We start from the raw sequence: 22,783 nt of genomic DNA, 5'->3' as shown, positions 1-22,783 counted from the left end.
GGGTTAATGAGTGAGATTAGACTAATGTCTATGATCTGGAAACTCCTCATGAACTCGATTGCTTTCAAGCTTTGTAAGAAACTCAGAGAGCCTGTCCAAATCAGAAACCCTTACAACATCGTTGGAAGCGAAGGATTGAAGGATTCATAGCTGTGGACCAGCCAATGCTGTCGGACCGGCATTGTCCTAGCGTGGTCATATTCAGGCTTTCGGACGATTTTGTAAGATGCTTCCCAATGATAGAGCTATTGAATGATGAAATGTTGTTAATTATCCATTTCTGAGATAGGTTACCATATAATATTACCCGAAACGAAAGCAAAACAAGTGGTTTTATAGATATCTACACACAACTAAGTTGATAGAATAGTCGTATTTTACTGATCCCAAGACGCCTCAATTATATCCGCTTCGGCTGTAACATACAACCTCTTCCTCGGGGACAGTTGTAACCTAACATCTTGCTAAGATTACAAATGCTTAACAGATTACACAGCGGAGTTCACGTTGAGTTATGCAAAGACTTTTATGCCATTATTAACCAAAATAAGCGGAAATATCATATCGTACTAGCTAATAGGCTATTTACCAAAACCCATTTGCAAATTAATATTATATATCTGGGTGACGCTAGAAGCACAGCGTATGGCGTGCCCACCCCCTTACACGTGGGCTAACGCAATTATGGCTAGAGTTCTTAATTAATGCTATAACCCAGCTCAAAGGCTCGGAACATCGAGCGACGTTCCGAATTCTCGCATTTGATACTCTAAACATTTCGTGAGAGAGTGAGAAATAAACAATGAATGCTGTACTCGCAAAAATGTCTATTAGCTCTTGGGAGAGTAAGCTTAAAAAGGGCCTTATTCAAGCATGGCCTGTGATTTTGAATAACTGGCATCTCGGCGTGACTGCATTTGGTGGACCGCCAGTTCATTTCAAACTTGTACGCAAAAAATCATATTGAAGCTGATGTAGTCTGACTTTGAAACAGTTGCATGATAAGTTTGTTTTAAAGCTCAACTGGATTGACGAACAATTGGTATGCCCCGCTGGAGACATTTGCGCCTATTCAGCAGACTAATAGTCATCTCATAGTACCAAGAGCTGTTCAGCATCTCACAAGCTCTATCAGGTCCGGGAAGCACAAAGATGCTTTACTGCATCAATTTAATTCACAACGGCTTATTTGGAGCCCTGCTTGCGTTCTTTATTTGGAGGCAAGTCTGAATTTAAGTATAGCCAAGAAGTGATTGACTAACCTTGCCGCGCAGTTTGCCCGGGGCGCTGGGGATGTTTGGTCTCTCCATCGGTGTCTCTGAGCTAAAGAGCGCGTTGCCTCGTGAAGTTTACGCTCTCCTCTCTGGGCTAAATGCAGCGACTGTTGGAATTATTGCCCAAGCAGCAGTTGAACTATCAAACAAAACAATTACAGATAAGCTGACTAGAATCATTGTCTTTCTGGCTGCTGCCGCTGGATTACTCTATAATGCCCTCTGGTACTTTCCAACCCTCATGTTTGCTGCCGGATTCGCTACTGTTATATATGACCTCCGCTGGCTTCATCGTCTTAGCCGATTTGTTAAAAATATTCTCATGTCTTCGAACCCATTATCGACGGGAGTGGAAAATGATGCAATCGAAAGAGATGGCCGCAGAGACTCCAATAACTCGACTGCAACACACCAAGAACATGAGATATCTTCTAGAGACGAGCCTGAGTCACGCACCATACCACAAGAATATCGGTTAAACTTCTCATGGAAATCTGGAGCTGCTGTCATCACAACTTTCCTCCTCGCCTTCACCGTCATAATGGTGCTTCGTGGAGTCTTGCACAGTCCCCCTATGCTATATAAACTCTTTGCTAATCTCTGTCTCGCCGGAACCATTATTTTTGGCGGTGGACCGGTGGTGATTCCACTATTAAGGGAGTACGTTGTGGCAGAGGGATGGGTCAGTCCGCGTGATTTTCTCATCGGGTTCGCCATAATACAAGCGTTTCCAGGACCGAATTTCAACTTTGCTGTATACCTAGGAGGCCTCGCTGCCATTAACGGCGGCCAGCCCGCCATTCTAGGAGCATTCATTGCATATATAGGCATCTTCTTGCCGGGGATGGTCCTGGTTCATGGTACAATGGGCGTTTGGAAGGTCTTGAGAAGCAAGCCGTGGGTGAAATCTGGATTCAGAGGTGTCAATGCGGGAGCAGTCGGGTTAATTTACACAGCCGTGTACCGAATTTGGCAAGTTGGATATATAGATGTGGGTTTCCAGTCTGGGAAAAGCCTGGGTGACGATCCATGGTGGGTGGTTGTCGCAGCGTCGACATATGTTGGAGGCAGATACTTTGGTCTCTCTGCGCCGCTAGCTATACTCCTCGGTGCTGTGCTGGGATTGGTGAGATATGGTGTTGTAATGAGCTAGGCCTTGAGAGAAGCCTCTTATACAACAGTAATGACGAGTTGGAATAAAATGTCAAAGCTCTTTTTTGTCTCCCAAACAACTTCAGGCGCAGCACGTCACAATGGTGAGCTGTGAGAGGATTGTATTAACAAATTAACAGATACATAAATTAGCTCTTTCCATGATGCAACCACCTTTTATATACTGTTCTTGTCGTAGAGCTTGTGGCCCAGAAATATAAACTATTGAATCGAGTATCTGGCAACAATGCCACGCCTCACTAGGCCATCTACTTCTATAAATAAAAGAGAAAAATAGACAGAGGGGAAAACAGTCTCCATATGCGCCAATTGTATCCTTGTACCTCCATAACTCCATTGAACGTAGATTTTACAACTGCAAAAGCTTCTCTCTATATCAAACCTGTTGCTCAAAGAATATTACCAGAGCTGACATTTGAAAGAAGCAAAGGAACAAGGGAATACGCCAAAGCCAACACACGTAGTGAAATGAATCCAGTTATTTCAAGGTCCACGGCTCTTTTGTAATGCTAGTTTGGCATCTTCCAAGGCGCGTTCAGCTTGATCCCATGCTTCCCGATTCGCGTTCTTGGCGGCGCGCTCTCGAAAAACCCTTTTTGCATAATTTTCTCGATGCCAGGCACATGCCTTGACCCACGCGGGGTTCTGTAGAACATCCTCTGGTAATTCCTCGTGAGGAACATCTCCAAAATCGAGGACTCGATTACAGGACCAGGGCTGCGGGTCTACACGCGAAAGCTTTTGATTTGATTCTTTAGCTGCATTTCGCTCGTCTTCTTCGGCTTTCTCTTTTGCTCGTAGCCACCGTCGCCTTTCAATGACTTTTCCAAACCACGCTTTGCGCCCTCTGCGGGCTTGAATCTCGAGAGCTTTTTTTGCGTGCCACTCCTCAGATCGATTATACGGTAAATGGATTGCGGGATTAATTGACAAATATTGCCTCTGATACTCAATAGCAGGATTTTGAACCGGAGTTTTCGGTCGGGCTGGAGCTTGTAACGTGACCCCTCGCGGCGGACGGAGCGTAGACTGGCGATATATCATTGCATCAAAGGCCTCTGAGTCAAAGGTGCGGATCTTGTCCTTCTTGCGCTCTTCTGCTATCGCCTGCGTTGCCACCACCACTGTTTGGTCCACCACTGTTTGGTCCACCACTGTTTGGTCCACCACTATGACGCCGTCTGTTGCAATAGTGGATGGTGGACCCTTGGCCATATTGTTCTGTTCACCTTTCGTTGCAATTGCTGGAGGATTGGGCTGTTGCGGTTGTTGAGGAATATGAATAGTTGTCTCGTCATCTGAATCCAAAATTTCGATTTGCACACGTGTATGATTTTCGAGCTGCCCTCGACCATTCGTATGGACAGTCTCTATCGTAGATACCAGTGTATTTGATATCTGGACTTTTCTCGGGGTGCGAGGTAGATTCGCAGCTTGCTCATCACTAGTCATGTAGCTTTGATATTTAGAAGATTTGTTTGGCGGAGCGCTTCCATGAATATTTTCTGGCTGCTTTAAATTTCGCGCCTTTGTTTGTCTTTCTGTTTCCAAGAGAGTAGAGCGGCCATCTCCTCTCTGTTCAACAGAGGTATCTTTGATTCTTGGAAGTGTATCTGAAGGGTCGGCTTTCCTTTTTAATGGGGATATATGGATTGGAATATTTTCTTTGCTCTGAAAGATGTGGTCGGATTTTTGAAATACGTGAATGGTAGGTCCCTCACGCCTATTGGGATTCGTTGACTCCGGCTTTCTCCGGCCTGGCGTTTGGGCGACACTGATCGAAATTGACTCCTCCAAGTTTGAGTCTCCAGCCCGAGAAGATGGAATTGCCGTTGGAGGGCCTTTAATACCAGTACCAGTACCGGATGAATTGGAAGGCAAAGTAGTTGACGGAGCTATAGGAAAATTTAAATTTGGCATGAATCCGTCATCAACGTCAACCAATCCGCCGATTAGGGCGAGATGTTTTCTGGGAATAACATTTGGTGGTGCATACTGGCCCGCTGGAGCATCTCTATTGCGACTTTGATGAGCATATGCAGCATGATTTTGATCGGGCCTCAATGCAAAATAAGGCTCCCGGGGTTCCGACAGTGTGGACCGAGTCATGATTGCGGAGGGGTAGGATGGTAAGAATTCTGTTGCTGCTCGGACTTGCTTTGATATCATGGGCCTTGTTACTGGTGATGCTGGATGCCCAAGAATATGGCCCGAATCTTGTTTTGGAAATTGACGGGCAAAGGCTGGCACCTCCGTGATAGTATTAGCCGGGTGTATCAAAGTGGAGTCACTCCGATGTGCAGAAGACGTGGATCGCTGAGGATTACTCTGTGCGGGACCAATCGTTGTCCGCCCGGGGGAGAAGCGCCGGGTCCTCTTTGCCTTATGTACAGACCGAGGCATCGGCTCAAGGACAGTAGGCTTGAAGGCAACAATATTATGATCAACCATCTGGTGTTTAGAGCAGAGAGATTCTGCAAATATGGGTTCTTCGCAGTCCCAAACAGAGCATCCTCCCCTAGCTCTAAGGGCCTCATTTCGATTCATGTCTGTGGACTTTGCTAATCATACAGCAGAATCCGGATGATGTCTGCGAAATACCATTCCATGCCAAGTAAAAGGCCTAGGGTTCCGCTTAATGAGGGCTGATGATTTACCATCCAAGATTTTGCGGTGCGGTAACCAGGGGGGGCCAGTGCGAAATTCTAACAAGTAGCCCAACGCGTTGCGTTTGCTAAAAATCATCCAGATAGAATTTATCCACAGCCACCTGAAATATCAGAATTGAAAATAGAAATGATATCCTGCAAATTAGTCAGCATGGCTGTACGGTGAATTGTCTGCGTAAAAGAAAATGAAATTGGGCTCGTTCTTGAAATGTCAGATCTTTTCAGTTTATTTTTTGTGACTTCAGGCTAGGAACAGCAACGGTTAAAGAATCAAGCGCCTTCCTAAACACTTTTCGCTCGCGTGAGCAAGCAGTGTTCGTCGCGGCCTTTGGTCTCAGTCCGTGGGGGCGATGAGGGCAGAGACTCCGTGTGCGACGCGAATAATCTTGATACGCAGCACTTTTGAAGCCTTCTAGCAAGGAATACGGGATAAGGTTCTCTGCTGAGAATTTGGCAAGGGTATCTGTTTGACGCGTTTCCGTGGATAGATAAACGCCCAGGAAGACACAAGAAACCAAAACCAGGAGGTTCCATTCGGTCAGACCTTTTACCATAGAAGCATCATCCATTATATCGAGCGATCCGCGCAAAGGCGGAAAGGGGTAGTGTGTATAGCAATGAAACCAAACGACTTACTTTACAACCATGGATTAGATCTCAATGCTCATGGCAAAGATATCTGCGTTGATTTTCTAGGCGTCTTGGATAGGCGAGCTTGTCCGCGGCAGCTTGAGACTCCGGAGGCTGGCGCCGGAGAAGTGCAAGGCATCAGGCAAACGAGAGTGAATTGCCAGATTCCAGCTGCGCCGGTTCCTCCGCGGTTACGCGCGTTGAGGAAGAGAGGAAATGGTGCAAGGCTGGAGCAAGCCGTCGGTTTGCTGGTAGAAGGCACATCGTTGTCGCTAGTGGCCCAAGCGCCCTCTCGACGGGCACCTAGCCGCTCTGGAGAGTTTGCGCCAGGCAGAAGTATATGTACCTGAATCGTACCTTGCCGTCGATAGCTTACTAAGAATCGCTGGCTCTGGCGTGGTTTGTCGAACTGCCGATGTTTCGCATGGCTGAGACGAAAGTGGCTTCAATGGACAGTAGAGATGCGAGACAAGACTTCTGCTTTCTGCAATAGCCATGGCTGAATCAGGGTAGTAGCAGCAGTGGTCAGATTTTAGATGCAAGAGGGCAATGTCAGGGGTGTCGAAGTCTAGAAAGATTCTGTAACCTTTCGATCTGCAGTGATCCAGAGGCGTCTGTACCACCGCGAAGTACTACTAGGTACTTATACGGCAAGTCTCAGTCAGAGGCGATGCTTTAGCGGCGCATGAGGCCCTGAAAGCGGCCCTTCTTTAGCGGCTCGAGTCGCTTAAGGCTGTTCGTGCTACGGAGCACAGCGAGCATAGGCGGTGTTTGACACGTGGTAGCGCGGGGAGCTTCGTGGAACTACACGTCGTCAAGATGGTGTCGCAAGCCTCATTTCCCTTGGTGGACATCCATTCAGTCGCCGACACACTTCACACTCCGCCCCTCGCTTAATACAGTTCGATTTGCGCACTTACCGACCCTCTGTCCCCGACCAAATCCCCGTCACATGGACTTTCTCAAGTCTGCCGTGGCTTCGGCCATATCGCAAGGCCCTCCTTTCCCTTATACATTCGGCGATAAAGTCGACGTAGACGAGTCGATCTGGACCTTATACAACGGAACAAGGAGGGTAAGCTTACCTGCAGACAACTGGCCATGCATTGCACGAGCTTACCATTGCGGTTTTAGGAGGATGGATCGAACTGCAGCATCTTCTCATTCGACATCACGGCAAAGAAGAGCCAGCTGCCGCTTGCAAAGAATGCGCTGAGAAAGCTACGAACATTGCGACATCCAGGCGTTATCAAAGTCCTAGACACTGTCGAGGTATGCGATGCGACCGCCGTGGCCACGCTTCGGAGCTGATAGTCGAGCTACTAGACAGACACATACATCTACATCGCTACCGAGCGTGTTGTTCCTCTTCGATGGCACGTTGGAAGGAAGAGCTTGAGTCCCGAGACGATTAAATGGGGCATATATACAGTCGCTGTAAGATCTTTGCCAGTAAATTAGCATCTGCAATGCTCAAATGCTAATTATTGTGTAGCAAACTCTCAAGTTTATCAACGATGATGCTTCTTCAAAGCATGGAAACCTGAAAGTCGGATCCATATACACTTCAGAAAGCGGAGAGTGGAGATTGGGCGGCTTTGAAGTTCTAAGCAACGTTAAAGAGAGCGAGACTACTCTTGACGTTAGTTTCTGGATCGTCCCAGCACCGAAATTACTGTTGGCTAATATTTCCCTAGAGCTTCGGAAGCTTGGTTCCTGATTCTGGCCGATATGCGCCACCGGAAGTCGCCCAAGGAGGATGGGGAGCGACCAAATCGCATCCTCTTTACGCTGTGGACTCTTTCAACTTTGGAACCCTGATATTTGAAGTTTTCAACGGCGACTTTCTGGGGCCAGATCAAGCTGGCCAAACAAAAAACATACCTCCCACAATGCACACTGCCTATAGACGCCTTTGCAACGCCAACCCTAAAGCACGGATAAGTGCTGCCAACTTCCTTGACATGGGACGCCGATCCGGCTCGTTTTTTGATACTCCTTTGATTCATTTGACGGACGGAATAGACAACTTGGGAATGAAAAATGCTGATGAACGAGATGAGTTTCTCGAGTAAGCATTTCCTCCGTTGCCATTATAATCATGTTCTTCCATCTAATTCTGATTTTACTAGCACCTTGGAGCAGGTAACAGACGATTTTCCTGAAGAGTTCTTCAAATCCAAAGTTCTCCCGGAATTAGTGAAATCTGTTGAATTCGGAGGTGGTGGCTCCAAAGCTCTCACTGTTGTGTTGAAAATAGCTGCTAAGCTGCCCTCGGACGATTTTGAATCGAAAATCACGCCGTTCATTGTTCGCGCTTTTACTAATCCTGATCGAGGCATTCGGGTATGCCTATTGGATGGCCTCCCTCTAATAATTGAACAATTATCGCAGAGAGTTGTCAATGACAAAATATTTCCACAGCTAGTATGTCACTTGCTGATCTTTTGATGAGGTTGGGATGCTAACAAAGATACAAGGCTTCCGGCTTTACAGACGCAGCCCCCGTGGTTCGAGAACAGACACTAAAATCGGTGCTGGTGGTCATTGGGAAATTATCGGACCGCACCATTAACGGTGACCTTCTGAAGCAGCTAGCAAAGACGGCAAACGATGAACAGCCTGGTATTCGTACAAACACAACTATCTGCCTTGGCAAGATTGCAAAGAATCTTGGCACATCCTCAAGATCAAAGGTGCTAATAGCTGCATTTACCCGTTCCTTGCGGGATCCTTTTGTGCATGCCAGAAATGCAGCGCTTATGGCTTTGGCTGCAACGGCTGAATATTTTAGTGAAGATGACTGCGCCATCCGCGTTCTGCCAGTGATCTGCCCTGCTCTGATTGATAAAGAAAAGATGATTCGCGACCAAGCATCTCGAACAATGGACATTTATCTACAAAAAGTTCGCAAAGCCGCTGCTGCTATGCCAGAAACTGTTTTACCGCCACCTCAATCAGCTGATGCTTCCGCTGTGCAAGTGAACTCGGCACAACCGAGTGCATCTCCTGGAGCCAGCTGGGCAGGATGGGCCATCTCATCTTTTACAAACAAACTGACAGCCGTTGCTGGAGATATGCAAACAGAAAGTAGCCCAACTCCAGCTGCTGTTTCTGAACCACCTAGGCCTGAGGTGAAGAGATCGACTACTTCATCAGCATCGGCTCTTCACCGTCAGGCTGTGGCATCGCCTCCCCCTATAACATCTGGTCCATCGACACCCAGCGTTGCCAGTGCAATTGCTGGACAATTCCTACCGGACGACGATGACGACGATGCAGGTGATGCGTGGGGCGATCTTCCAGATGATGATACTTTTGATACACCTTCTACGGCTGCCAATGCATCCGCGTCTGTGTCTGCTACTCCATTCGGTGAAGAGGAGCCCGATTTCGCTGGCTGGCTCGCGGCGCAAGCGAAAAAGGGACCCAGCAAACCTCTACCGAAAGGGCTTTCAAAGCCTAGCACCGCTAAAAAGCCTGCAGCAAAAGCAGCCGCGAAACCTGCGGCAAAGCCTGCGACAAAACCTGTAGCTAAGAAGATTGACCTGACACCTAAAGAAGCGGAGGATGATGATGATGGTTGGGGCGACGGCTGGTAAGATTAGGGCCATGGGGCAAGTTGGCATTTGAGTGTATAGTTATAGTACAAAGTCTGCTCCTGTATTATGCAGCGAAAAGACAGAGCCGGCGTTGTGGTTAGAACTGGGATTTGAATATCACTTTTCCTCTTTTTCTCTTTTTACCAACTGTGAATTCTCTAAAGGAACTAGCGCATCTCATGATTGACCGCAGTTATTTCTACTCAGGAATACATATTTATCCATTATCCCTCAAATCCATCCTTAGATTCTGGGGGTCAACGATTCAATATGCCGAATAGGCAGTTTGCTAAGGCAGCTAAGACTAGCGGCCGCCAGCACTTTCGGCAAAAAGTCGGTGGTGCATAGCTAGCCTATCTAAGCTTATCGGCGGCTCTAGTGAGAAAAAAAAAAAAAAACATCCCACGGGACTCAGAAACGCTCCATTGTCCATCTTTTCCACTGCAAATCAAATCTGCCAGAGAGGAAGAAGGCAGAAACATGGCGCAAGGCACAATAAAAAAATCCACAAAGGCCGCCGCGCCAAAGGCCGTCCACTCGAAGCGTCAGGCTTCCAAGGTCTCCAAACCCAAGAAAGCAAAGAGCGCCGACAAGCTTCTTAAGAAATTCACATCCGGCATGGTATCCAAGACAGAGGCACTCCTGGGCGAGAGAGCGGGCCATCTTGAGATGATTGGACCTGGAAAGAAGGGAAGCAAGAAGTTGACACAGAGGGGAGGATCCAAGAAGTTTGGTTAAGAGGAGAGAGAGAGAAGATGAAGGATGCGAGAGTGGAGAGAGAAGCAAGATGGGTTGTGGGATAAAGATTGGCACGGGGCAACGCATTTTAACTATGAGCGACGATTTACTTCTATTATTGGCATTTAATTTCTGCTTTTTTTCTCTACGATACCCATTTTAGGGACCGATTGTTTTTCAACGTTACAACTTTTCGATATCGAAGTCTCTGCCCTCGGCAACGGCATTCAGAAGCGCCGACACAACTCGAAATTCTCTTTCGATATCGACCATCCAATTAGAAACGGCGACTCTCACAGCCTTTTCGCCTTGCCAGCTCGTTCCGCTCACATACAACTGCCTTGTTGCATTGATCTTTGCCACCAGCTCATCGTTCAACTTCCTATCTTTCGCTCTGAATAAAACAATTATGAAGACTTCTTCAACATCAGCGCTCTCGTCTGGAAGCAGGTCATAATACGGCGAATCTCGCAGGAAAATAGCCAATTTCCGTGACACCTGGGCCATGTTGTGAAATAGCTTGGCATAACCAGGGCGGCCCTGGCTGAGGAGAGCGGCGTAGGCGGGCAGTGCACGGAAGCGTCTCGAGTTTTCGAGGCCTATGTTGAGAGGGGATGGGATACTGGCTACTGCGCTGCCAGAAGAGAGATATGCGGCATTTGGGTTGACAAAGACGGATTGAAGGATAGACGGAGTGCGGGTGAAGAACATGCCGCAGTCGTATGGCTGAAGATTGTTAGCATTTAATTTCCAAGTGGAATTGGGAATGAATTGGGGCGCAGGGGTTACATACAACATTGAGCATTTTATGGCCATCAACTGTGATACTATCAGCTAGGTCGATGCCGTTGGCTCGATCATGAAGCAGCTGATATTCGTCTTTGCCTTCTTCCAAGGCGCGGCTGAAGATTCCAAAGGCTAAAATTAGAGAAATTAGTATATCGAGGATTGTTCCCATTGATCTAGCCATCTTTGTCTTTGAATATAAGAGTCAACGTACCTCCATCCACATGAATCCAAGCATTGTGTTGATCCGCTAGGTTCCTCAATCTCTTCCACTCGTCGACATTGTCAAGAGCATAGCCACCAGTGTTTACTTCTCCCATGCTAACAGCAATGATGCTTACTGCTCCTTGGCGACCCAATTCTTTCTCTACAGCATCAAGGTCCAACTTCCAAGGCTGAGATGCACTTCGAGGGAGCTCCTTGACTGATGCCCTCCCAAGACCAACTATGCTTGCTGCCTTGGAGAGCGAACTGTGGCCTCCGCTGGTAAGGACTTGAATATCAGAGACTCCTGCCTTGACGCAAGCACCCAGCAAGCCTAGTTCGCCCACCGAGGCACCCTTTTTCTCAAGAACAGCCTCTCGACCACAGGCCAGGCCCAGAACATTGCTAGCAGTGGCTCCAGTGGTGAAAGTTCGGCCTTTCCAATCTGATCCGAGGCGAAGCAGATTCAGCAGCATCTCCAGAGCTGCATTCTCAACCATTGTAGATACAGATTGCTCCGGCAAATGGACTTGTACATTTTGATCCATGCGGGAGACGACATTGTCGGCCCATTCAGCCACAGGAAGGACGCCGCCGGTGACAAAGCCGAAATAGCGGCTCGATTGGGATTGACCGCATAACGCTGGGACAATGTCTTTGGTGATATGCGAGGCAACGTCGGTAGCAAGCTGACCGGAAAGGTAGCTTGGATCAGATGAGTTGGGCAAGGAGGCCTCGGCGGCGCGAATGAGATCGAGAGGTGGGAGCGTGTTATGCTGGGATTGTTGAGGAAGGCCTTGCCGCTCTAGGCGTGCAGCTTGAGCTTTAATGTCAAAGAGATCCGCCATTATGAGAGTTTTGAATATTGTGAAGATTATGAAGGGTGTAGTAAAGGGTTATACGTGAGTAAGTATATGAGTGAGTATATTATAAAGAGATGACTGTAAGTGGAAACAAGCTGCTGCCCCGCCAATAGTAGTATTAGCCTGTTCGCGAAGTAGTAATAGAATAGCAGAAGAAGATAGTAAATGAAAATAGAAGAACGACAGGGGAAAACAAGAAGGAAAGCGAGTGGGCATTTATGTGTATTGTGTCCATCTTGCGTAGAGATTTTGGGCATTCAGCTCTTCTCCACTTGGCTGCTCCAGACCGCAGAATGGATTCGCAAAGTCTTTCTCACGAGAGCTCTGCTCGCAAGTTGCTGCCACTGCTCGCCAGCGTAAGCCCGTTTTAGGCATAACGTGGCAATGCCGGCGTGCTCTAGTTTGACGTGCTTAGCGCAGGAACATCGTGCGGCTGCTTGGCCCGACATCGCCCTGAGATGGTGGATGGTGGCCCATATCTAACGAGTAATCAAACAAGTGACTGGATATTACGCACCAATCATTGGAAAGTAGGTTGGTAAATTGGTGATTAATATGTTTGTTGGATGTAAAATTTTATATTTAGGTTTATATGGCTGATGTCTTTTGATCATTATGTCGTTGAGTATTAGCAAGGACTATCTTTCACTGTCTGGGCATCACAAGCAAAACGTAATAGAATCAGTTAGCTGCAACAGGAAGCAAGATGCGAGCACTGCCTGATCTCTTAAAGTGCAAAATCATCTCTTTTGAAATTTACTCAAATATCCCATCAAATAATACAAAAGATTTATATGCTTTGATCAAATGACGGTGTCGCAGTATCTGATATACGGAGATATCCAATTATTAAACAGCTCGTCACAGCTGGTTGATAAATGCTTTCTCTTGTCAGTAGCTATCTATTATCTACCTTATTCTATAATTATAGTTATTAAGCCAGCGCATAGCATCTACCATGCTAACTTGCATATATAAGAACGTCACTCTCATCGGTATAGTCTGCCTTTATATGTTATTACTGTCAACCTTTGCAGCGGCTCATTTAAGCTTCCTCATTTCTGCTTCTTTTCCTTATAAAAAAGTTTATTGCGCAAAGGACATCCTATACTCTATTCATAATAGATAATACATCTTAAATTTCCAAGCATGTGAAAATAAACCAGCCGTCCTCACTCCTGACATGCATATACTTTAGGAATGCAGAGGAAACGCGTCGTGCACACTCATAAAGCCATCATTTGGACGTAAAGCCTACGCAGTGTCGTTCTCGCCGCAGCTCTTGTTTCAAAGACGCAAATCATCAGGGAACATCAGAGCCTAGTCCAAGGTAGGCAGAAGCAGCACCCAATTCAAGCCAGCAGATGAAGAGAAAATCGGACGAACCCAGCTATCGCATCTCTCAGGCTGTATCCAATTGTCTATTACCATAGGTATATATAAACGCCCAAATAGCAATTCCTTTAAAAACCGACATAAAATTGTATACAAAGAAAGATATTCTTTTACAGCTTCGGGGCCTCCTTGACGGTGCCGATCTTGTATTTGCCGCCGTACTTCTCCAGGACGCTCTCGTTGTGGTACTTCCAGAAAGCCTTGGTCGCGTTCTTGCCAGCGAAGCGCTTCAGGATCTTGGAGCCGCCTGGGTGCTCGTCGAGGAACTCTAGAGATTACGCATTACGCCCGTTAGCCAAGGAATTCTTGTTCTTCTTCTGCTGCACTTGTTCTCGCGCGCGCGAGGAGGAAAAGGGAAACGCACTGGTGACGTCGTAGACGCCATCCTCGACAATGAGCCAGTAGCCGTTCGCATCATCCTTGTGCGAGCTGACGTCGGCTGTGGTGAAGGACTTGTCGGCCATTTTGATCGTTTATTCTCTTTTTGAGCTTGGCGCAGAAAGAAATGAGTGCTGGCAAGATCGATCTCTCTTTATATCTTTCGATAAGTCCGGGGACAAGTATGGAAAATGGAAGAAAAGAAGTGGGATGACAAGTCGAAAGAATAAGAAGATAGCGATCGGTAGAAATGCAGGAGCTCACCAATGAAAAAGGGCGCCCCAGTTACCTCGGCACGCTCAGCGAAAGACGAAAGAGGGTCAGCGCTATGCCGGCTTTGTTCAGTGGTGCAAAACCCCCGGATTTGGCGGGCTTGGGGTAACCAGGTGGCCTGACGAATGATGAGGGGCGGATTGCAAAGGTCTCGTGAGCCGAGGTTTGTCATATGCTATAATAGCATGGAAAGCTACATTTAGTATTACATATACAACAAGTTTAACCCCGAGATAGTAGCTTGATGGATATCATTTAGCCGATGGTTTATCTAGTCCTGGATTGCTATTTACAAATCAAATTGGGTCGATACTGGATAGGCAATATCCAATCAGTGATTTCACTAGCTCAGTTCCATCATGTGAGAGTGGCATCTCCAAATTGTTATTCATCTATGAGTGGATTCGAATGTCCAAATTTCCTCGAAATGTGTTCCTACAATATATCAAAAGCTACCTATGCTATAGCTCAATAACAATCGGCCGTCGCTTCCTCAAGGCCTCTCTAAACCTGTCTGCAAACGCCGATGTCGCTCTACAGTCGCTCTCCATGCGTTTCTTCATCGCCTCCGGCAACCACTGTTCGATTTTGGCGATCCGATGCTCGTTCTATTCGCAAAAATATTCAATTAGCTTTCCATTTTCCTTCTCCATATCAAATGGTTGATAGTTGTAGCAACAAAAACGTACCGATGGATGCGTGCTAAGCATCTCGGGAACCTCTTGCCCGCCATGCCGCTGGATCGTCTCCATCCTTTGCCAGAATCCAACCGCCTGTCGGGGATCGTAGCAGGCCTCCGCCATCATCATTAAGCCAATGTAGTCGGCCTCGCTCTCCTGCTTACGACCCATGGGTAGGTAGAATAGCAGATCTTGCAAGTAATACCCTCCAATCACGTTCCACAAGCCAAACAGCGCCAGACCCGGCAGCGCTCCGGCAAGGAAGAAGAGACTACCGGCGGTGAGGTTGCCTACCCATGCAGCAGAGAGTCGCTCCGCAGCGTGGGAAGCGGTGTTGTGTGCGATTTCGTGACCGAGGACAGCCGCGAGGGCATCTTCGCTGCGGCAAACGTTGAGAATGCCGCTGTGGACAAAGACTTTGCCGCCTGGGATTACAAAAGCGTTTGCCGTTCCTATTGCATTGCGCAAACGCAGATGTTAGCAGAGAACGACGATAAGAACCAGTAAGAGAGATGATTGAAACATACGACTATCCGCAATCACTCGGACTTCCCAGTTAAGATCCTCCATCCCGCTGACAGGAATCAGCCTCTTCATGACTCTCTGAACCAAAATTGCTCTCGGGTCCCAGTCCGACAAGAAATGCCCTCCCTGCTCCTCGACCTGCCTCACAATCGCTTCGGCCGCTCTTGAATAGGCCTGCGCAACCAGCGCGTCTGACAGGAAGTTGAAGCGCCTCCGCCCGGTAACCGGTACCGTCTGCGAATTATACATGTAGAATGCTATCGCGGCGGCCACTGTAGCAATCACCAGGGTGCGCGAGCTGCGACCAGTGCCCACATTGGTGAACTTGCCCGCCAAGGCATTGGACACGAGAGGCTTTGCGTTGCGCAGGCGCTCGTGGGGATCTTCATGGTATGGGCGATGTTGTCGAGCTGATTGCGATAAGGCGCGCCAATTGCTGCTGATGTTGAAGCTGCTTCTCAGCTTAGAGCCATTATACCGAGCAGTTGGCCGCAGCAGTACGTTTGCCGTGAGAGGGCCCTGGTCCGATAAACGGACGATGCCGCTTCCCCGGAACAAATGGCGGGGGATCATCTCGCGGGAAGGAAGTTTTCGCTAATTCGCTTATGTGCTGCTTCCCCCAGCCGGTGCCTCTTCCAGGGAAAAGTGGCGTCGCCGGGGGTTACGAGAGTTTCGTTGGACGGTGAGGCGAAAGAAAGACGACGACGAAGACAGAGTCGAGATAATTCGAGTTGCAAGTGATGCCTCGCGATGTACTGCCTAGTTCAGCTGGCACGAATAGCCTAGTGCCAAGTTGGAGCTGCATACGTCAGTCCATCAGCTTTGGGAAAGGCTTGCAGCGGCACCACCTCAGTGGCGTGTTAGTGTGTCGATTGAAAGTTACAGGGCCCAGGGTGAGAATTCTCCGATACTTTCAGGCTGTTGCTTTCTTACTGGCGATCTCATAACCATCTCAGTATTACAACAACGGTTATATTACTGATCATTTATCTTTAACTTTGCCTATATTCACTCCAGCTATTCCTCAACTTCTTCCTACTGTGGAAATCAACGTAGCACAACGCTGTTGGAAACAAAGCGGGATTGATACTACCTAACTACTAATGTAGTCAAGGTCCATGCAGCTGTCAAGCTTACATGTATTCGGCAGTAAACAAAATCCGAGTGATGCAACCTCGCCTTTCCAAGATAAAGCTAGATCCTTTGAGCTAAGGCATCAGTGCCTAAAGGATTTATCAATTACGAATCTTACTTCTCACTTTCTTTCTTTTGAAACTTCATTTGAAACCTACTTTCATCTTTTTCGTAAACTATTTGCACTGATTAAATTCGCGAATACACCTCAAGTTCAGAACTCCTCCCTCTCTTAAACCGCCACACATTTTACAGCCGCCAAAATGAGCAACCCCGACGAATCAACCACCCTCAAACTAATCACTCCCACCTTCAAACCGTCCTCCTCCTCTTCCGCTGAATCTGAAAGAGTGACGTCCATTATCAAGTCTCTCTCTCTCATTGAGCACGTCGAAGGCGGCTATTTCGCTGTCACAGACGTCAGCAACACCTTCATCCCATCTCCCTACCCCGAGACGCCCCTCTCGCAGCGCACCATTGATCTCGTCAATGGCCTCCCTGCAGACTATGCCCCTTCAAAGCGGCGACTTTCTACTACCATCTTCTACTATTTGACCCCCAATCGGCCTATGGGCTCATTTCATCGTAACCGAAGCCGCATCATCCACACTCTTCATCGTGGTCGCGGCCGCTATGTCGTGATCCACACGGATGGCCGTATTGAATCATTTGTTGTTGGCCCCAACGTTGAGTATGGAGAGAAGCTACAGTGGATAGTAGAAGGGGGTGCCTGGAAAGCTAGCTTCCTGCTCGCTGATGATGACGGCCAGTCAAACAGCGACGGCCTGCTCATCTCGGAGACCGTTACACCTGGCTTTGAGTACGCCGATCACGAGTTCCTCTCTCAAGAACGCTTAGTCGAAATCCTCCCTGATGAGAAAGCTAAGGCTCTTCAGTGGCTAGTTAAACACTAGGCTAGATTGTGTTACTATAGATACGCGATGGCAGTGGGGAAATCAAGTTCAAGGGGGAAACATTGGGGCTATTTTGAAATTTTCTCCATTGAAAAATAAAGCGTTTAGATCCAAGGAACGCCTTAGCATTAGCTATAACCAACCTCTTTTTTTCCTGTCAAGACAAATTCCAACGCTATATCATAACTTCATGCATGGCGTGACACATTGTGTGATCAGCATCAAAGCTGCAGCTTTTCCTCGCCACGTCCATCCGGCGGTGTGACGTTATTCCAAACGACCCAGCATCCATGCTAATCGAGTCTCTCTATGATCAATGCAATTTTGAAAACAATAGACAAAGATAGGGATGTATTATGGCGGATTTCTTTCCGACTTTGTTTCGTCTACGTCTCTCCTGGGAATGGCTTTCTGCCCCAGACGACATAGAAGGGCAAGTATGCGTGAATCGATGGATCGGATACGTCTCGTCGGACTTCAACAAGGGATACCTGTATCCACCGTACTGTTAGCCATATTGTGCTCTTGAAAGTTGACATCAGTAATATCTCGCCTCAATCTGTTCGGGAGTTTGCCCGTAGATGCGGCTAAACAGGCCCAATGAGAAGGCACTCAGCCCCATCTGCATATTCAGCTCCATCATATTACCAACTTCTTTCAGCTTAGCATCTTTAGCCCAACCGTTCAGCGGGATTTTGTAAACACGTTCATGAACGTCGACGAAACCCACACGCTCATATATGCTTCGAAGATTGCATGCTTCTGTAACCGGCCGCTGAGCCTCAGCCGCAGCGTTTATAAAGTCACGGAACCATAACCCCAGTGCACTATCCGGTCTGAGAGTGCCATCATCACAGTGTGGTACGGGATAAAGTTCCTGGGACTCGAGCCATCCGCCCGGCGTCAGTGTATCAAATGCCTGTTGAGCAATCTGAGTCTCGAACGACTCCCAACAAGCACCCGTCGTCTTAGTATGAATGTAGTCGAAAGTTTCACTGTAGTCCCATGGTTCAGATCTATAGATGTACAGCAAATGGAACGAATTAGCAAATTTTTCACTATGAATTTTTTCAGGGTTGGAAAAGAAGAATGGTGGTAAGAAAAGGTATAGAAGCGGGAATGGGTTCTTACGAATCTTCCACGTAGAATTCGACATTTTCGGGAACCGTCTCCGGTTGAATTGGTGATAGATCTGTAGCCACAACTTGTGCATTTGGGAAACGGTCGCCCATTGCAATGGCCCAATCTCCTGCACCAGTAGCAATGTCCAAGACTCGTTTAGGAGGCTGGTCATTCAGCGGTGCAAAATGGAGCCTGTTATTCATAATTTTCATGAATATTGCATCTTGTAAAGCCATTCGCTCTATCTCCTGTTTGTCGTTTGGAAAAGCATATGCTAAACACCAGTTCGAGTCAGTTATAGGCTGTGATGGCCAAGTTGCATGTACTCGTAGGTGCTAGGGGGCTGCTAATCTCTCACATCCTTCTCTATACGCGTGATAGGTACGGCCAAAATGACGCGGAAAATTGTAAATGCTTTCAGTTAATGACATAGACGAGTCCATACTAGAAGTATCGATTAACCTTTCTGATCAAAACAAGAGCAAGAGGGTGGAAGACGGGTTTAGGAGGCAAATCGGGTGTCGTCTACGCACATGCTTTCGGCCTGGGGCTAGTACAAGAAGTGTCAACTATTGTCATCAAACCGATTAAAAGAAGGAGGGTAATAGAAAGGTAATGAACGTACATCGGGTTCAATGCAGCTTTCGCCACTTGAACTAGGTGCAGAGCAGTGAAAGGTGAATGGGCAGCCTTCCAGCCCTGAGCACGTCTGGCCATCATTTGGGAGTGGGTGTGGTTGGTCTCCCATTTTCAATCCGCGGACTCAATATCGAAATAGAAGCTATTAGTGATTATTCTCTGGGTTATCCGGATAAAAGCGAAGTTGAGTCGGGTAGTTAAAGGGAGTGCAAGGGCGTGTCCGGACAAATTAAAGAAGGAGGAGAAGAAAATCGGATATAATGGCGCAACCCAACCAGTAAGTTGTAAACACGTATTGATAAATATTTGCACTCGATGCTCGCAAAAACAAAAAGGACGAAGACGCTGCAAATGCTACAAATGGTACGGGGCACTAATAACATAAACAGAGAGCGGAAGTATCAAAGGCGGAAAAGGCCAAGAGATAGTAGAGACGCCGGCGGAGCTAGGCCAGGCTGTCTGAGAGCGCAATAGAACAGAACAGCACGGCAACTGACAGATACCCACACTTACAGCACCGAACCAAGCAGGCGGTAACGAAAGGGGGACCAAAATAGCCGAGACTAAGATGATGCGCGTAACGAAGGCTCCCACGAAAGAGCAATTCGCTGTGTCTACGATGCCCGTGCCCTTGTGACAGGGATGTCGGCGAGAGACCAGTTCTAGCTGCCCTTTTTTTTTTTTTATTTCCCTCGGGTTTTTTTTATTTCTTTGTTTTAGAGGCACTTTTATTTCCTCTTGGCAGAACAAGATCGCCCTCAGCTGAGCGCGGCCAGGACCCAAAAGTACGCACGGATGCTTCAGTGCTCTCCAAAAGGGGTGGTCCGAGGCCGTATAGTACAAGAAAATCCATCGCCTAACTGTGAAACTATAGAGCCTCAAATTAAACATCTATCTTTGCCGAGAGTGGAGGTGAAAGATGACTGAAACTAGAGCATGAAGAGCTAGACTGCCACGGCAACGGCGTAGGCTTTTCCCACGTTGTTGGTGATCCAACAGAACGCTTCCTATTCCAGGTCCCGGGAAGCTGGTTAGATAAAGTGGAGATGCAAAGGGCAAGGCGAAGTCAGCAAGCTAGGAAAGGGGATGATGATGACTATAATAGGCGAAGGAATGGCTTCAACTACAAAAGACTAGTTTGAGCAAACCGTTTTCCCTTGGCTAGCTTTGCCGTAGCTAGACCCCGAGAGCAGGACAGGAGGATTTGCACAACGCCTGCATTGGGCCCAAATCCCATAGGCCGCGAGAGCTAACTCTCGCCCGCCAAAGGGATCCATCCCACGTTATTAGCGAGCGGGTGGCGGCTAAGGCCGACGGTGGCTTTTGGTCCGCAAGAAAACGCTCTCACGCACTGTTGGGTCAGAATCCCAGAACTCTGGGACCAGTGGAGACGGGCAATTACTACCCGCTAACGGCTTGCTTAGCTCGAGTCCGGTATGCCATTAGTGAGTGACAACTATCATATGTAGGGAGAGAAAGAGTGAGAAAGTGTGTGAGGTTTATGTTGTATATACTCGTGTTACAGTAGGTGGTGCCCGCATAACCACGCCAAAGAGGCCAGGGATCATGGGACCCAGGGAGCGCGTGTGCTCTCCCGGTTGGATAGATCTTAGATGTCGGCTCGACACGCCGCACCTTCGCCGCATTATTTGAAACCGCCAAGGAAATTTCAAATACCAACCCGGCTGTATATACGCGGTCCAGGAAGGGCAAACAGGGCACCCTCGCAGTCGCTTCTGTGAATGGCTAGATTAACGGAATCATTCATATCTGTGTTTGCATCCAGCCAGTGAGAGGCAGCATAACGGGAAGAGGTGTGCTGCATACAGCCCGACTCGGATAGGAGCGAAAGCCTCGGGAGCCAGGAGCTGCATTAGCAGTATGCATAAAGGTAGCATCTTTGATTCTGCGTGCTTTACTGCAAGCATATGATGGCGTTTTTCGGTGTATCCTATGGCTACTGTTGTTTGGATCTGCGAGGTTGTCTTGGAGAAGCCCTTACCGTGGAAGCACAGGGAGGGTCCAATATGCGTGCTCTGCTCCGTATTTCTCATTTGCATGTTATTGCGGCCCCCACGACCTGCAGCAACTGCTACTAGTTCTATTCACAAGCCAGATGCGACGGTATAGAGTCGTCCGCGGCGGCGGCCCGTAAGGAATATTTGGGCTAGAGCCAAGCATTGCCAGCTCCCCGGTACTCCGTATTCCGAAGATTGCTACGGCAGATAGCATCAAACATTCCATAATGGGAGATCAAAACCGCCTCTCCCTTGTCTACCCACGTTGAGTAGCCTGGCCAGGCAGTGCTCCTTGGCCCAAGTAGTATAAGTGAATGTGCTTATTTGCCTAGATAGGCTAATCCTTGGTCGCAGGGCGGCTGAGCCAGGATTCGTAGGCGTCGCTTCTCTTTCAGGGGGTCCACGTTCGAACACCATGCCCATAACGAGGCTTCCCAACTACTCAAGGTTTACTGTACCAGTTACTAATAGTATTATTCACCATAATGTAAGCTTTTTTATCCTGGACATATAAATCTTTTAAATTACATGCACTACTCTGTACTGAACGCTCCATACCTAGTAGTAGTATGCATCCAGAATCTGTATAACATACAGCATAGTATGTCACGGTATCTCGCCGTCTACACTTCTCTCCTCTTCTACGATACTTATGAAGGAGCTTACAGAAGTTCCTCAAACACATAGTAGTGCTAGCAGTAAGCATCCAAGCCATTAAAATCCCCTGTACTATTGCTGGCCCCCATCTGACAGATAGTTTTTGTGCGAGCAAAGCACCAACATCCTGCATATCGCTCTGCATATCGCTCTGCACACCAACACACGCACGCATAAACACTAAGACAAGCCACACAAAATATCCCGGCCTCAGCAACAGCGCCCGCTTTGCGGGTCTTGACGTAACTTGTGATTCTCCCTGGAAAGATGATTGCTTGAAACACTGAAGACCGGCAGAAAGGCAGAAAGTGGCTGCAATTCGGTGAACTAGTCAGGCATCATCTCCCCATGACCAATACTTGCTTAGTTAGTACCGGGAACCATTGCCTCCCTTGGACTTGTTTTACATGCCAAGAATCCTTACTCCAAAGGCATAGTTCGGAATTCGGCCCCCTGGGTGTGAAGCGAGAGCCTTTTGCTTTCCCTACGGTGTGGGACAAGAGACCGTTGTCCTGGGTGCCAATAGCTCTCTTGTCGTATTACCATCCCACATCCCGACAATGTGGCACGTATTACTACGGAGAATTATTAAACAATCTAGGATGATGCGAGTAAGAAATATCAGATTATAACCATAACCGCTCCCCTGGCTTACTACGTATTAGTAGATGAACAGGGCTAACAGACGGTAACGAGAATGATAAATCTCGCGTTCCATGTCGTCACGGTCAATCGCGCTGCAACACCAAATCAGCCAGACAGCACGTATGATTCGCCGTCAACCGTCAACGTTACACTGTTCTAGACTCGCGGCGTCAATAATATTTGCTTTTCTCAACTTCATACTATTGTTTGATGGCCACCCTGCACATGATGCTCATGCCTAATACCATACCTCGTGGGACGCTAATGATGCATAGGATATTGCACCCATCCTCCGCGCAAAGTCTATAAGAATATAGCCTCCCATTGGTAAAACGTCATAAAAACTACTCGTCATAATAATAATTGCAAGGGGTTTTCAGCTGACAAGGGAAAATCCCCTCGTCCTCGTTTGGCACTCTGTTACGCAGGCTCAGAAGCAAAGACCACCAACGCGAAATGATATA

At 47.8% G+C, this 22,783-nt stretch overlaps 10 protein-coding genes across 10 annotated transcripts; 5 read left to right on the top strand and 5 right to left on the bottom strand.

Moving 5' to 3' along the window:
- The first annotated feature begins 658 nt into the window (after positions 1-658).
- On the top strand, positions 659-2,679 carry GGI43DRAFT_249358 (chromate transporter-domain-containing protein). The gene is made up of 4 exons (XM_083200799.1): positions 659-946; positions 995-1,042; positions 1,099-1,220; positions 1,275-2,679. Exons 1-4 carry the CDS (start codon positions 803-805, stop codon positions 2,425-2,427), a joined length of 1,467 nt encoding a protein of 488 aa, XP_083064174.1. The 5' UTR covers positions 659-802; the 3' UTR covers positions 2,428-2,679.
- GGI43DRAFT_249304 (uncharacterized protein) lies at positions 2,680-5,364 on the bottom strand. The gene has a single exon (XM_083200798.1). It carries the CDS (start codon positions 4,992-4,994, stop codon positions 2,931-2,933), a length of 2,064 nt encoding a protein of 687 aa, XP_083064173.1. The 5' UTR covers positions 4,995-5,364; the 3' UTR covers positions 2,680-2,930.
- A 1,205-nt stretch (positions 5,365-6,569) lies between these two features.
- Positions 6,570-9,722, top strand: GGI43DRAFT_396400 (COPI-interacting protein CEX1). The gene is made up of 7 exons (XM_083204959.1): positions 6,570-6,821; positions 6,881-7,018; positions 7,073-7,183; positions 7,242-7,388; positions 7,444-7,817; positions 7,879-8,173; positions 8,227-9,722. Exons 1-7 carry the CDS (start codon positions 6,699-6,701, stop codon positions 9,346-9,348), a joined length of 2,310 nt encoding a protein of 769 aa, XP_083064172.1. The 5' UTR covers positions 6,570-6,698; the 3' UTR covers positions 9,349-9,722.
- On the top strand, positions 9,619-10,086 carry GGI43DRAFT_380526 (uncharacterized protein; the record flags this gene model as incomplete). Its single annotated transcript, XM_083202997.1, has 2 exons — positions 9,619-9,681; positions 9,862-10,086. 2 exons carry the CDS (start codon positions 9,619-9,621, stop codon positions 10,084-10,086), a joined length of 288 nt encoding a protein of 95 aa, XP_083064171.1.
- On the bottom strand, positions 9,761-12,216 carry GGI43DRAFT_396398 (pyridoxal phosphate-dependent transferase). The gene is made up of 3 exons (XM_083204958.1): positions 11,087-12,216; positions 10,880-11,004; positions 9,761-10,812 (listed from the first exon to the last, which is right to left on the bottom strand). Exons 1-3 carry the CDS (start codon positions 11,922-11,924, stop codon positions 10,270-10,272), a joined length of 1,506 nt encoding a protein of 501 aa, XP_083064170.1. The 5' UTR covers positions 11,925-12,216; the 3' UTR covers positions 9,761-10,269.
- A 661-nt stretch (positions 12,217-12,877) lies between these two features.
- On the bottom strand, positions 12,878-14,109 carry GGI43DRAFT_396395 (cytochrome b5-like heme/steroid binding domain-containing protein). Its single transcript, XM_083204957.1, has 2 exons — positions 13,699-14,109; positions 12,878-13,602 (listed from the first exon to the last, which is right to left on the bottom strand). The coding sequence occupies exons 1-2, from the start codon at positions 13,796-13,798 to the stop codon at positions 13,445-13,447; spliced, it is 258 nt and encodes an 85-aa protein (XP_083064169.1). The 5' UTR covers positions 13,799-14,109; the 3' UTR covers positions 12,878-13,444.
- A 113-nt stretch (positions 14,110-14,222) lies between these two features.
- On the bottom strand, positions 14,223-16,175 carry GGI43DRAFT_249222 (metalloendopeptidase). The gene is made up of 3 exons (XM_083200794.1): positions 15,193-16,175; positions 14,675-15,117; positions 14,223-14,593 (listed from the first exon to the last, which is right to left on the bottom strand). Exons 1-3 carry the CDS (start codon positions 15,761-15,763, stop codon positions 14,447-14,449), a joined length of 1,161 nt encoding a protein of 386 aa, XP_083064168.1. The 5' UTR covers positions 15,764-16,175; the 3' UTR covers positions 14,223-14,446.
- GGI43DRAFT_396391 (RmlC-like cupin domain-containing protein) lies at positions 15,977-17,405 on the top strand. Its single transcript, XM_083204956.1, has one exon. The coding sequence runs from the start codon at positions 16,588-16,590 to the stop codon at positions 17,236-17,238; it is 651 nt and encodes a 216-aa protein (XP_083064167.1). The 5' UTR covers positions 15,977-16,587; the 3' UTR covers positions 17,239-17,405.
- A 358-nt stretch (positions 17,406-17,763) lies between these two features.
- GGI43DRAFT_249256 (S-adenosyl-L-methionine-dependent methyltransferase) lies at positions 17,764-19,230 on the bottom strand. Its single transcript, XM_083200795.1, has 5 exons — positions 18,986-19,230; positions 18,894-18,910; positions 18,719-18,804; positions 18,370-18,634; positions 17,764-18,254 (listed from the first exon to the last, which is right to left on the bottom strand). The coding sequence occupies exons 1-5, from the start codon at positions 19,106-19,108 to the stop codon at positions 17,777-17,779; spliced, it is 969 nt and encodes a 322-aa protein (XP_083064166.1). The 5' UTR covers positions 19,109-19,230; the 3' UTR covers positions 17,764-17,776.
- Positions 19,231-21,547: 2,317 nt separating this feature from the next.
- Positions 21,548-22,586, top strand: GGI43DRAFT_249172 (uncharacterized protein). The gene is made up of 4 exons (XM_083200793.1): positions 21,548-21,715; positions 21,792-21,916; positions 21,972-22,285; positions 22,340-22,586. Exons 1-3 carry the CDS (start codon positions 21,670-21,672, stop codon positions 22,278-22,280), a joined length of 480 nt encoding a protein of 159 aa, XP_083064165.1. The 5' UTR covers positions 21,548-21,669; the 3' UTR covers positions 22,281-22,285; positions 22,340-22,586.
- The last annotated feature ends 197 nt before the right edge of the window (positions 22,587-22,783 follow it).

Source organism: Trichoderma evansii (assembly GCF_050947405.1).
Source record: "Trichoderma evansii strain SZMC 28006 chromosome Unknown GGI43scaffold_3, whole genome shotgun sequence".
Taxonomy (NCBI): Eukaryota; Fungi; Ascomycota; class Sordariomycetes; order Hypocreales; family Hypocreaceae; genus Trichoderma; species Trichoderma evansii.
Note: the sequence above shows the minus strand (reverse complement) of the source record. Positions and strands in the feature narration are given on the sequence as shown.

Coding starts and splice junctions, on each gene's coding strand:
- GGI43DRAFT_249358 (XM_083200799.1), top strand. CDS start 803: ATGAATGCTGTACTCGCAAAAATGTCTATTAGCTCTTGGGAGAGTAAG. Junction 947..994: donor CGCCAGTTCATTTCAAACTT/GTACGCAAAAAA, acceptor ACTTTGAAACAG/TTGCATGATAAGTTTGTTTT. Junction 1,043..1,098: donor ACTGGATTGACGAACAATTG/GTATGCCCCGCT, acceptor GTCATCTCATAG/TACCAAGAGCTGTTCAGCAT.
- GGI43DRAFT_249304 (XM_083200798.1), bottom strand. CDS start 4,994: ATGAATCGAAATGAGGCCCTTAGAGCTAGGGGAGGATGCTCTGTTTGG.
- GGI43DRAFT_396400 (XM_083204959.1), top strand. CDS start 6,699: ATGGACTTTCTCAAGTCTGCCGTGGCTTCGGCCATATCGCAAGGCCCT. Junction 7,184..7,241: donor GGGGCATATATACAGTCGCT/GTAAGATCTTTG, acceptor ATTATTGTGTAG/CAAACTCTCAAGTTTATCAA. Junction 7,389..7,443: donor AGAGCGAGACTACTCTTGAC/GTTAGTTTCTGG, acceptor ATATTTCCCTAG/AGCTTCGGAAGCTTGGTTCC.
- GGI43DRAFT_396398 (XM_083204958.1), bottom strand. CDS start 11,924: ATGGCGGATCTCTTTGACATTAAAGCTCAAGCTGCACGCCTAGAGCGG. Junction 11,005..11,086: donor TTGGATTCATGTGGATGGAG/GTACGTTGACTC, acceptor CTCTAATTTTAG/CCTTTGGAATCTTCAGCCGC. Junction 10,813..10,879: donor GCCATAAAATGCTCAATGTT/GTATGTAACCCC, acceptor AACAATCTTCAG/CCATACGACTGCGGCATGTT.
- GGI43DRAFT_396395 (XM_083204957.1), bottom strand. CDS start 13,798: ATGGCCGACAAGTCCTTCACCACAGCCGACGTCAGCTCGCACAAGGAT. Junction 13,603..13,698: donor TGGCGTCTACGACGTCACCA/GTGCGTTTCCCT, acceptor CGTAATCTCTAG/AGTTCCTCGACGAGCACCCA.
- GGI43DRAFT_249222 (XM_083200794.1), bottom strand. CDS start 15,763: ATGATCCCCCGCCATTTGTTCCGGGGAAGCGGCATCGTCCGTTTATCG. Junction 15,118..15,192: donor CCGAGTGATTGCGGATAGTC/GTATGTTTCAAT, acceptor GCAATGCAATAG/GAACGGCAAACGCTTTTGTA. Junction 14,594..14,674: donor TGCTTAGCACGCATCCATCG/GTACGTTTTTGT, acceptor TTTTGCGAATAG/AACGAGCATCGGATCGCCAA.
- GGI43DRAFT_396391 (XM_083204956.1), top strand. CDS start 16,588: ATGAGCAACCCCGACGAATCAACCACCCTCAAACTAATCACTCCCACC.
- GGI43DRAFT_249256 (XM_083200795.1), bottom strand. CDS start 19,108: ATGGGAGACCAACCACACCCACTCCCAAATGATGGCCAGACGTGCTCA. Junction 18,635..18,718: donor TCACGCGTATAGAGAAGGAT/GTGAGAGATTAG, acceptor ACTGGTGTTTAG/CATATGCTTTTCCAAACGAC. Junction 18,255..18,369: donor GAATTCTACGTGGAAGATTC/GTAAGAACCCAT, acceptor GTACATCTATAG/ATCTGAACCATGGGACTACA.
- GGI43DRAFT_249172 (XM_083200793.1), top strand. CDS start 21,670: ATGAAGGAGCTTACAGAAGTTCCTCAAACACATAGTAGTGCTAGCA. Junction 21,716..21,791: donor AACACATAGTAGTGCTAGCA/GTAAGCATCCAA, acceptor GTGCGAGCAAAG/CACCAACATCCTGCATATCG. Junction 21,917..21,971: donor CCCGCTTTGCGGGTCTTGAC/GTAACTTGTGAT, acceptor GAAGACCGGCAG/AAAGGCAGAAAGTGGCTGCA.